The sequence below is a fragment of the Bacillus rossius genome, chromosome 10 (assembly GCF_032445375.1).
Source record: "Bacillus rossius redtenbacheri isolate Brsri chromosome 10, Brsri_v3, whole genome shotgun sequence".
In the NCBI taxonomy this organism is placed as follows: Eukaryota; Metazoa; Arthropoda; class Insecta; order Phasmatodea; family Bacillidae; genus Bacillus; species Bacillus rossius.
In genome coordinates this window covers 57550327-57562322 of record NC_086337.1, presented here as the reverse complement: position 1 = coordinate 57562322, position 11996 = coordinate 57550327, and the positions used below count along the sequence as shown (strand labels likewise).

General features: G+C 47.6%; 1 protein-coding gene across 1 annotated transcript in view; it reads right to left on the bottom strand.

Moving 5' to 3' along the window:
• LOC134536258 (dynein beta chain, ciliary) overlaps positions 1-11996 on the bottom strand; it is a 124964-nt gene that overhangs the window by 2075 nt on the left and 110893 nt on the right. Inside the window, 7 exon segments of the mRNA XM_063375967.1 lie at positions 191-346; positions 1980-2132; positions 2817-2990; positions 5698-5880; positions 6788-6951; positions 9508-9586; positions 11786-11961. Of these exon segments, the coding sequence (XP_063232037.1) occupies positions 191-346; positions 1980-2132; positions 2817-2990; positions 5698-5880; positions 6788-6951; positions 9508-9586; positions 11786-11961 (1085 nt within the window).

Here is an 11996-nt window from a genome sequence, read left to right as displayed (position 1 = left end):
TTAAAGTATTTATAATGTAGCTAACCTATCCTAATCGACCGCAAAATTTAATGCCACACCGGTTTATACAATGAGATAGAACGGGGGGAAACAAGCGAGCATGAACATCGGGGAACTCCGGGTGTGGCTCTCTCGTCTGTGAACCGAAGGCCTCCCCGTGGCGGACATGCGTGTTGCCGACGGAGCTCACCCGGATGTTGACGACGGGCATGGCGGGGAACAGCTCCTTCAGCTTGGAGTCCATGATGAAGCCCGACTGCGTGTCCCAGCGGGCCCCCTCCATGAAGAGACCGTGCACGTAGGCGCCCTCTCTGGGCGCTGACCTGAGCACAGCGACCCTTCCACACTGCTCTTCAGTCGTCCAGTTCAAACTATATACACCTATACGTGTGTAGTCCAACACGTTCAACACCTTCCGAGTCCTTCAAATATCACTGTTCATGTGTTTCATCTAATGAAAATCCATTAATACAGTTTTCATACTATTTAAACCAATGCATATTACGTTCAAATATTAAAAGTAGCTACTTAATTTTAACAAGCATGGCTTACGATTATTTATAAAAAAAATTTCTTTGGAAATAATAATGATTTTCATTTTTTTCAACTTACCGAAATATCTCATCGAAGCTCAACAACTTTCGAAAGTAAATATGGTAAACACATTTTGCCCTGTGATACTCAATATTGTAATTATTTAATTTTGCAATGTATTGTTATGAGTGGGAAAACAGGTCCGAAAATGGATAGTGAAATTAATTACATCCAGTTGTATTTTTTACCTGACATTTAAACTATTCTTTGAGTTTAGACAATTTTACTGTATGTCCACAAATGATTTACTCTTTCGTTGAGCACACAATTTACCCTGCCCATCGGAGCTGGCTCTCCCTACTGCTTGTATCTTACCACGCAGCTCTGTCTCAACACACTGCCTCGCACTACTCACTCGCTCGCCACGCACGAGTGTTTCATTTAACAGACAGTGAATACTTATATGATCAAACCAAACCTGGGAATTTTTTGCCCCAAGAGTCATCCTTAAGACCTCTCCATTTTAAATATAAAAATTAATAGCAAAGACAGTCACGACAGTCTAAATCACTCGGAAAGGCATATGTAATCTAAAGAAAAAAATGGGTGCGTGTACTTAGGTACGCGCGTGAGAATTTATACTTCTTTGGCATCATTAAACAATAGTTTTTAATTGCATGCAAAAATATTTCGTGGAGGCCCTCCGATCGGAAGAAGTGAAACTTCGTAATGTGTAAATTAAAATAGGAAGGGGTATAAATTGATTTTTAGTGAAATCATATTGTATCAAATCAAACTAAAAAAAAAAATAAGGAAATAAATTTGTAACGATTCATAGATTGATTTTCAGAGAGAGAGAGAGAGACCTATTCAATGTCTATAAAACTAACATTTTTATCAGAGCAGATTTTCATGAAATAAATCATGAAATTATTCAACGATAAAAGCCGTTTATTTAATCAAGCGGACGGTTTCGCCCCAAGGAGAAAATTGACGCGGCGAGACCTCGTGGACATAGAGAAATGAGACACGCTCACTATTTATGTGTCTATGAAACATGATTTTTTTTCCTGGAATTTAAATTGTAATATAAAAAAAGGGTATTGAAAACTGAAACAAATATGGCGACACTACAAACTGTCAGGATCTTTATTTTTTTCTTACTCTCTATTTAGTTCCTTACTCTCGCTCTGTCTCTTTCTATTCCCCTTCCCCAGGAGCGTTAAACGTTTAACGCAACCTTGTTGGAAGTCGCATTAGAAGTATAACTTCAATAAAGTATACATTGAATAGTAAGAAATTGTGGCAGATAAGCAATATAGCTTACACAATGGTGCGTGTGTGGTTAGTTCATGATTGTGGGTGAAGAAGTAACGATATATTAGTTTTCACCGCTGGAAACCTCCATCAGAGTGGTTGTTTGCGACGGAGTGCGTGGCCGGGACTCACGTGAAGTCTTCCTTCTGCTTCTTGGTGACGTCGCACTGCAGGCACATCTTGTCCAGGGGCAGCTCGTTCCTGCGCGCCGTCGACTGCATGATGGCCGTGAGGAAGGACTGCGGGTTGAAGAAGCCCGCCAGCCACACCGAGGCCGGCAGCTGTCGATGCACAACACAACGTCGTCCGCCACGACGCTACTTCCTCACGGCGCAACAAGGGTGTTCCGAAAAACCGTGCAGTAGTCCATTTTTAAACTTTATTTTTTTTTTTGCTTCTACTTCGATGAATCCTTACTTTATAATATGTAAACAAAGAAATTTTCCTGGCAGGAAATTTATTTTACTTCTTAGTATAATCGAAATTGATGTAATCCAAAGGAAAGATATCTTCCACGCGACATATCAAGGGCGGTTACAAGATTATGGGCAGGGGTGCACCAAATTAAATTTTATAATACAGTTTCGGTACTTACAGAATTGAAACATTTAGTAAATTTTAGATGTGGTTAAAAAAAGTCCCATTATATATAGAAAGGCAATAAAATAATACTTTAGTAAGTTTGGTAGACAATTATTAAGAATTAGGAAAAATTTCTGAATTATTTTTCAGGGTTCAATAGGGGGAAGGCATGTCACGATGCATCCCCCCCTGGATCCAACACTGTCACATAGGTACCAAGTTGAACCATGTCGTGATGGGGAAGCAGGTCCCGCCACCCTCAACACGAAGACCATGCGAGATGGAATAGTTACAGCCACTCACCACGAGGTTCAAGCAAGGCGGGACAGTCGCAGCCACTCACCACGAGGACCGAGAAAGGCGGGACAGTCGCAGCCACTCACCACGAAGTCGGTGGACCAGGTGTCGAGCTCGCGGATGCGCAGCAGCAGGTCGGCGAACCAGGCGGTGAGGCCCTGCAGCGAGGGGTAGGCGCGCTGCGTCCAGATGTGCGGCACCTGGTCGAGGAACAGGCTGTTCTCCAGCTCCTCCATGACGAAGGTGATGGTCAGCTCGCCCTGCGCACCCGCCAGGTCCACGGCTGAGCGCCGACATCCACCTGAGTGGTCAGGCCCGCCTCTACAGCCACTCCTCTACAGGCCACGGCTTTGAACCGTCATGCAGAGTCTATCTTCTCGTTTGACCTGTGTGTACATAAAATATCTGCACAATCATATCACATTGTGAACTTTTCAAACCCGGTTTTTTTATTCTGTGTACATAATACATTGGGACCGGAAAAATAAACACCATTGGCTCATTGACTTCTAGGAGGGATGTCACAATCCTCTGCATTATCAGACACATGTCACGTGTTCATTGGCTGCCGACTGGAGGTGACACGTCTAATCTGGGTAGCACGTGATTTGCTATTTTGACACGAAATACCGACGGGAATATTATGAACGTGTTTGACCTCGGTGGCTGGCGTCCCTTCGGCGGAGACTTCTCCACAACCGCTGACAATCGGTAACTGCGAGAGCTACACGAGTTTGAAGTAAATATATGTCTTGGTAGAGCAGATCTTTGATCGTGGTCGAAACGTATGACTCGTCCGGTTAACATTTCAAGTGACGAACGTGATGAGCATTGTGTGGGTGGAGAATCAAATTGAAGTCGGCGAGGTACTGTAACTCCGGATTACGCTATGTGAGTTACGTGAGGGTGATGTGAGGAAGTTTATGTTAATCTGAAAATGCAGGTTCTGGTACTGTTAAGGTGTCGTCCATTAATCACGTGATGTTTTTTTTTAGAAAATATTTAACCCCCCCTCCCTCCTAGTGATTTGTGGTGAGGTTTTAGACTACCCGCCTCCCCCCCCCCCAAATTCCCCAATAAATCACGTGTATTTTTTGGTACAAAATATTTTTAAAAATTTCATAATATTATCTTTAAATATAGGTATAGTCTAATTTCATTCTGGAAAATTAAGCACAGTGATAGAAATGTCCAGACACACATTAAGGTTGCAGGTTTATTCTCACTAGCATAAAAATAATAAAGGAAAGGAGCAGGGCGGAGCAGAGCGGAGCAGGGCGGAGCAGGGCTGAGCAGGGCTGAGCAGGGCGGAGCAGGGCAGAGCAGAGCGGAGCAGGGCGGAGCAGAGCGGAGCAGGGTGGAGCAGGGCGGAGCAGGGCTGAGCAGGGCGGAGCAGGGCAGAGCAGAGCGGAGCAGGGCGGAGCAGAGCGGAGCAGGGTGGAGCAGGGCGGAGCAGGGCGGAGCAGGGCGGAGCAGGGCGGAGCAGAGCGGAGCAGGGCGGAGCAGGGCGGAGCAGGGCGGAGCAGGGCGGAGCAGAGCGGAGCAGGGCGGAGCAGAGCGGAGCAGGGTGGAGCAGGGCGGAGCAGGGCTGAGCAGGGCGGAGCAGGGCAGAGCAGAGCGGAGCAGGGCGGAGCAGAGCGGAGCAGGGTGGAGCAGGGCGGAGCAGGGTGGAGCAGGGCGGAGCAGGGCTGAGCAGGGCGGAGCAGGGCAGAGCAGAGCGGAGCAGGGCGGAGCAGGGCGGAGCAGAGCGGAGCAGGGTGGAGCAGGGCGGAGCAGGGCGGAGCAGGGTGGAGCAGGGCGGAGCAGGGTGGAGCAGGGCGGAGCAGGGCGGAGCAGGGCGGAGCAGGGTGGAGCAGGGCGGAGCAGGGTGGAGCAGGGCGGAGCAGAGCGGAGCAGGGTGGAGCAGGGCGGAGCAGGGCGGAGCAGGGCGGAGCAGGGTGGAGCAGGGCGGAGCAGGGTGGAGCAGGGCGGAGCAGGGCAGAGCAGAGCGGAGCAGGGCGGAGCAGAGCGGAGCAGGGTGGAGCAGGGCGGAGCAGGGCGGAGCAGGGCGGAGCAGGGTGGAGCAGGGCGGAGCAGGGTGGAGCAGGGCGGAGCAGGGCAGAGCAGAGCGGAGCAGGGTGGAGCAGGGCGGAGCAGAGCGGAGCAGAGCGGAGCAGGGCGGAGCAGAGCGGAGCAGGGTGGAGCAGGGCGGAGCAGGGCGGAGCAGGGCGGAGCAGGGTGGAGCAGGGCGGAGCAGGGTGGAGCAGGGCGGAGCAGGGCAGAGCAGAGCGGAGCAGGGCGGAGCAGGGCGGAGCAGGGCGGAGCAGGGTGGAGCAGGGCGGAGCAGGGTGGAGCAGGGCGGAGCAGGGCAGAGCAGAGCGGAGCAGGGCGGAGCAGAGCGGAGCAGGGTGGAGCAGGGCGGAGCAGGGTGGAGCAGGGCGGAGCAGGGTGGAGCAGGGCGGAGCAGAGCGGAGCAGGGTGGAGCAGGGTGGAGCAGGGCGGAGCAGGGCGGAGCAGGGCGGAGCAGAGCGGAGCAGGGCGGAGCAGGGCGGAGCAGGGCGGAGCAGGGCGGAGCAGAGCGGAGCAGGGCGGAGCAGAGCGGAGCAGGGCAGAGCAGAGCGGAGCAGGGCGGAGCAGGGCTGAGCAGGGCTGAGCAGGGCGGAGCAGGGCAGAGCAGAGCGGAGCAGGGCGGAGCAGAGCGGAGCAGGGTGGAGCAGGGCGGAGCAGGGCTGAGCAGGGCGGAGCAGGGCAGAGCAGAGCGGAGCAGGGCGGAGCAGAGCGGAGCAGGGTGGAGCAGGGCGGAGCAGGGCGGAGCAGGGCGGAGCAGGGCGGAGCAGAGCGGAGCAGGGCGGAGCAGGGCGGAGCAGGGCGGAGCAGGGCGGAGCAGGGCGGAGCAGGGCGGAGCAGGGCGGAGCAGAGCGGAGCAGGGCGGAGCAGGGCGGAGCAGAGCGGAGCAGGGCGGAGCAGAGCGGAGCAGGGCAGCGCTACCTTGAGCCCCAGGTCGAGCTCCCGCAGCGAGCGCTTGATCTCGCCGGTGAGGTGGTTCATGCGCTCGCACTCCTGGAAGGCCACGATCACGTAGGGGGTGCGCTCCTCCACCTTGCCCGTGATCTCCAGCATGTTGAACTCGTCGGGCAGCTTCTCCAGCATCTCGTCGATCATCTGCTTCACCTGCGCACCCGCCGGGTTCCCACCGTCACTTAGAATCCTTCAATGAAACCAAACAACTTACAATCTGTCACAAGTTAGAAACACACAGCTCAGAACTGACATAACTCAGAAGCACATAACTCTGAAACACGCAACTTAGAAACAATCAGAAAATCATGACTTAGAAATACGTAACTTAGATACATCATAACTTAGAACTATCACAAATTAGAACTTCCATAACTAAGAATTATGTAACTTAAAAAATGTCATAACTAGGGACTGGAAAAATTCGCGGTTTCAACGACCACTAGGATAGACTCCACGATTATCTATGTACTCGGGCAACTATCACCTGGTCATTGGCTACCGACTCGGGACACCTGTTTACTGCGATTCGTATGATTCGATACTTCTTTTGTTGAGTTTTTGCCATTGGCTCAGAGTCCTTCAGGTAAATTGCGGTCCAATCCCTGACGCAGCATTAAGCTAAACGAGTTTGTATTCCAGCCTGTCTCGAAAGGAATACGTGAATTTTTCCGGTCTCTAGTCAAAACTAGAGACCTGCAAAATTCGCGGATTCAATGACCTCCGGGATGGACTCCACTACACTCCACACACTTGGGGCAAATGCAAACTGTTCATTGGCTGCTGACTTTGTGGGTCGTCTCAGCTGGTTCGTCTGTGATTCGATCATTTTTTGGTTGAGGGTTTACAACTGGTTGAGATTCGTCCAGATGAACAGTAAGCCAATAGCAAAATTATCTAAGAGGTATATGTGTTTGAATTCTAGCCTATCACCGAATGAATCCGCGAAATTTCGGGTCTCCAGTCATGACTTATAGAATGTTGTCCCGTGTGTTTCCGAGTTGTGTGGTAGGTGGCGTGAGGCGCCTCAGGGGTAGTTGGAGCAGCGTGAGGTTGGCACCTTGTCTTCTCGGGTGACGGTGGCGCCGCCAGAAGCTCCGGCGTCGCGCGGCTGCATCTCGAACACGGTGCGGAACAGGTTCTCGGCCGTCGTCGTGAGGAAGCCGATCTCCGCGTTGGGGTGCAGCCCGTACAGGCAGGGCGACTCGGCCGGCATCGTCTCGTCTGCAAGCCACCGTCACTCGCTCGTCGCACTGCTCGCCACCAGCCGGCACCACGCTGTGGGTTCCAGCCCGCGTTGCAGTCAGCTGTCTCCCTCTGCCACCAGGGCCTGACTGACCCTTGGGCTGACTGGACGGTGTTATGTGAAAATTGGTCCAACCCACAAACATTTTCAACTGAGTTAATTGAGCTCAAAGATTGAACACACAATAACCGGTATTGTGGCAGTGCGTTGAATGTTTGGTCGCAAGATGGCCATAGTAGCAAGGAATGTCGGTTCAAAAAAAAATTAGCTCAATTAAAAGTGTAATTTTACCTACACAATTATTTCAATAACTTTTTTTTTTCCTTTTGTTGGTTAACTAATTTGTGCATGACACCATCCAATTAGGCTGCAGCCTAGGGCGCGAGAATCGGGGGGGGGGGGGGGGGGGCGCTGAAATAATGTCTTCGCGTGAACTATTAATCTAGCATCATTGCAGCCAATACAATTCATGCGGCCAAACACGACATGGATTTGGTTTTCTACTTGGTGCAGTCTCTTGTCATGATTTTGGTCGTATAATGCGTAATGGTTTGCCACCCTAAGGTTGAATGTCATGCAGATTAAAAAACAGCGTAGGTTTCGCTTGCAGATCGATCTGTAAACTGTTATAGGTAGTATGAACCATGTTAAAATTTTCACACTAGTAAACAAAGTCAAAACTAATATACTTCTTTTTAGGCCGACCGTAACACACACACACACCTGGTGGGGGCGGGTCCTCATAATTAGCCTAGGGCGTTCAGAACTCTTGATCAGTCGCTGCTAGCGACCCTCAAGATGACATCCGGGACGTGAACAGAAACTTTCGTCTTAGACTCGGCGGGGTTCCAAAAGCCCAGCAACCTCATGGGACGCAAAAGCACGCTATCTTTACTAATTAACAAACGTTTCCAACCAACACTGTACAACAATAAAGAAGACAAGTCACCAAAGAGTGGGATCACGTGGTTTAGTTGGGTTTCCGTGGGTACATGTTTAAGTTAGGCTAGGTCAGTGATGGCTGGTGCAGTATCTTTGCTTAGGTGGTAACTGTACCAGTTACAATTATTAGATTACAATTATTGTTATAATTATCAGTGAAAGGTTAACAGCACAAAAACAGCGTGAAGAAAGCAATGAAACATCATTAGATAAATTTCACAACTGTGACCACAGTGGTGTATTGATTATGCAGGATGTCTATAAAATAATGTTCCAGTTTCAATGGTATATTATAACAGTTAAATCTAGACTATTTACACGAAAATACATTAAATTGATGGTAAACTAACCTGGTATTTCTTACAAATCTTCAGTATGCGTACCTTAATTATACGGCACGCATCCAACCTTAAAATCCAATTGTTCCCACACTTTGGTTATAAAAAGTCCGGAGTAATGGAAGCAACAGCTGCTTCAATGATGTCTCTCAACTCTGTAAAATAATTAGGTAGCGGCGGAACGTAGACACAATATTTTATAAAACCTCAAAGGCGTTATGTCTGCGACAATTAAACTTTAAACAACATACTCGTTGAACTAAAATTACAGAACACAAAATGCTTTACGCTCAGGAGTAGCCACTTTGTGTAGGTGGCGCTGAAAGCAAGAAAAAAAAGGAGTATTCACGCATGCATTTACCAAAAGCTGTTTGAGTTACACTTTATGTGAGACCTTGAACCAAAACTCTTAGAACACTTACAGTTGATACTATTAAAATTTATAACTGGGATATTCTTTTGCGGACATCCTGTACAACAGCCAACACACACGACTGCCCACCAAGTAACGCAGTGCTTTGGGGAAGCCTTCTTTTCACAGACGAGAGAGCCAAACTCCCGATCGTGCATCTTCGGTTTTTTTTTTTTGGTTCATTGTAAATAAATATGGCGGTGTTGATAAAAGTAAAGACCATAAACAAGGCAACGGTATTTATTTGTACGCCGCCATATTTTTCGTTTGCCATGTGTCCGTGAATGTTTTATTTTGGACAACTCATTTTAACTAATGGTCAATTAGGTTAGGTTAGCTACATTATAAATACTTTAAAACATTGTGGACGGTTGCTTATATTAGGTAAGTATAGCTACATTAAAGATACTGTGAAATCATGTAAACGGTATCCTAGCCCTGGATAGCTACATATTAAAAAGTTATTTGCTAAGCAACCATAAAACGATTTTACAGTATTTTTAATGTAGCTATACTTACCTAATATAACCAACCATCCACAATGTTTTAAAGTATTTATAATGTAGCTAACCTATCCTAATCGACCGCAAAATTTAATGCCACACCGGTTTATACAATGAGATAGAACAGCGTTTGACGTATGAGTAAGCTACATCCCAAATAAATACACCTGTTGTGGTACGGTAAAAAAAAAAAAAAGCGAGCATGAACTTCGGGGAACTTCGGGTGTGGCTCTCTCGTCTGTGAAATGAAGGCTTCCCATTCGGGTATGTCCAGAAGGACGAGTGAATCGTAGGCTTCCCGTGAGGGAAGTGCGCTAGCTGCAGAGCGGAATGGCGCACCTATGTATGCGTGGAAGCCGGCGTAGTCTGTGTTGGGCGGCGCGGGGAATCCCGGCGCTAGCATCAGCTCACCGTCCACCTGCGCACACGCCCACCTCGTCACATGTGCGCACACGTGCCATCTCGCACATCTTCCCGGCAACCACTCGCCACACAAACATCAGTCTAAACTGCACTGCAAATTAAATATTCTAACTTTTAGATTTTTTTGACGTGATAACATCTTATAAATCGATAAACGCCCGCTGCGCGCACGAAAAAAAAAGCATGACTAGGGCCATGCAGATTTCGCGAAAATATTTCGAGACTAGATGAAAGTTAAAACACTGAAGCATCGTCTGTGCTTCGTGATAGGTACATATCGATTGTAACATCACTAATCACAGTGATTCAGTGCGGAAGTAAACGCGTCCTGAGTGGCTCGGTCAAATAAAGCAACGACTTTTCTCGCCGATGGCCGCCAATCACAAGGACGAAACCACAGGTTCGGGTATACCTTGTTGCAGTCTAATAAGTGTTGAGATCTTTTCGCGAAAAATGCCTGCCCCTGAGCATGACTCATTGTCACGTTCCGCCTGAGCCGAGCGTGCAAGCGAGAGCGCGGAACAAGCGATGGAGAGGCACGATCGTTTTGTGACGCATCTATCTCTCTTCCACTCCATCGGCCGATGTGTCCGAGTAGAAGAGAGACAGCGGCAGCACACAGCAATGTTTTCGTATGACGTTATCACGTAAAATTATCGTCCGTAAACCAACTTTACAAACAATCATTTTATTTTATTTTAAAGTAAATGTTACAGTAACTAGTTCCCAGGAAATATTTCCTTGTAACTTCACAACAATTTTAAACTGTTTTTTTTTCCATGTTAGAAAATTAAAACTCAAAATCACTTTTATATACTATGTACGTATAAACACTTTTTTTTTAATTCACATAGTTTATTCAGAAGCAATCTAGGAAAACATACATACTAGGCCTAATTTACTTTTATGCCTGTGTTTCTGACTAAGGTTTTAAATTCTTTATAAAAGTTGAATTAGGAATATGACAATATTTTCGACAGTTTTATGGAATTATAATGAACCCTTCATCTATTTTTATGGTGTAAAAATGTGACGGAACTAAATGTTTTCTAAGCTATGATCTTGATGCTCCTGAATTTGGTTAAAAAAGAAAAACGCAACATCGATATCTTAAGTGTAGTGGGATGAACTTCAGTGCCATAGGATTAGTATTTGAACCCCGGAGAAGGAGAAATATTTTAAAATTTCAGGTTAAATTTACAAGTTGCGTTCAGTAAGTCGAACATGCATACAAGTAGGAGGCGTTTTAGTAAACCCGAACAAAATATGTAATAACAACAACCAAGCGATAATATCTCTTGGTAATTATCAATAGAGTGTCTCTTCGTGATAGCAAAAAGCAAACGTCCCCAGAGTTACTATATCTAAAGTTACTATGGCATGGTATATATTATTTCGACTGTTATGAAGTCATTACAGCAATCTTTGATTTTTTGTCGGCTGCTAGAGTGTGCTGGCACCATATCTGCCACAAAAATCGGAACTTGTAACCCCTCCTAGTCAAATAGCCCTACAATGGTAATATTTTACCATTCATAAAAAATATTAATATAATTAATTATTAAAATTATAACTAACATTATTTATTAATTAAAATCTTTGTTGCAAACTGGCTACACAAGCCGATAATAATAAACGCCACAAAATAACTAAAAATCTGCACACTGCACAGCTACCTCCCTAAGCAGATAACTAAAATATCAATATCTGCAAATTAAAAATTTTTAACACATAAAGTTTAAATTCATCATAAATTTACACCCCAAATAAACACCCAGTAAATTCAAAATAACCTTTCCCTTGCCCCATTTTGCTCTTGCCAACTATAAGCTCGTGCCACGGCCGACACCTCAAAAATAAAGTTAAACATGCTGTGTAGCCGCCATACTATGCTTCATCACAAAACCATCGAAGACTAGCTCTAATGAATTCAACGCTAGAGATTAAGGGCGTGGTGCTCCCGGCGGGCTCCCGGTCTGGTGCTCAGCCCCGTGGCATGCCCGGGACTGCTTCACTGAGCAACCAGGAGCGTGCAGTCACGAGCATGCCCGGGACTGCTTCACTGAGCAACCAGGAGCGTGCAGTCACGAGCATGCCCGGGACTGCTTCACTGAGCAACCAGGAGCGTGCAGTCACGAGCATGCCCGGGACTGCTTCACTGAGCAACCAGGAGCGTGCAGTCACGAGCACCCACCAGGTCGACGGTCATGAGCTCCTCCAGGTAGGTGATGCACAGGCGGCGGTCCCAGTCGTCGGTGATGTGGCCGCCGTACATGATCTCGCCGAACAAGTAGCGCAGGTCCTCCCACGGCACCTTGGAGTTGGCCTCCAGGTAGTTGTACAGCACGTTCACGCAGATGTTCAGGTCTCCTGCGGGCAGCATCGTGATCAAGTATGGTTCAGTG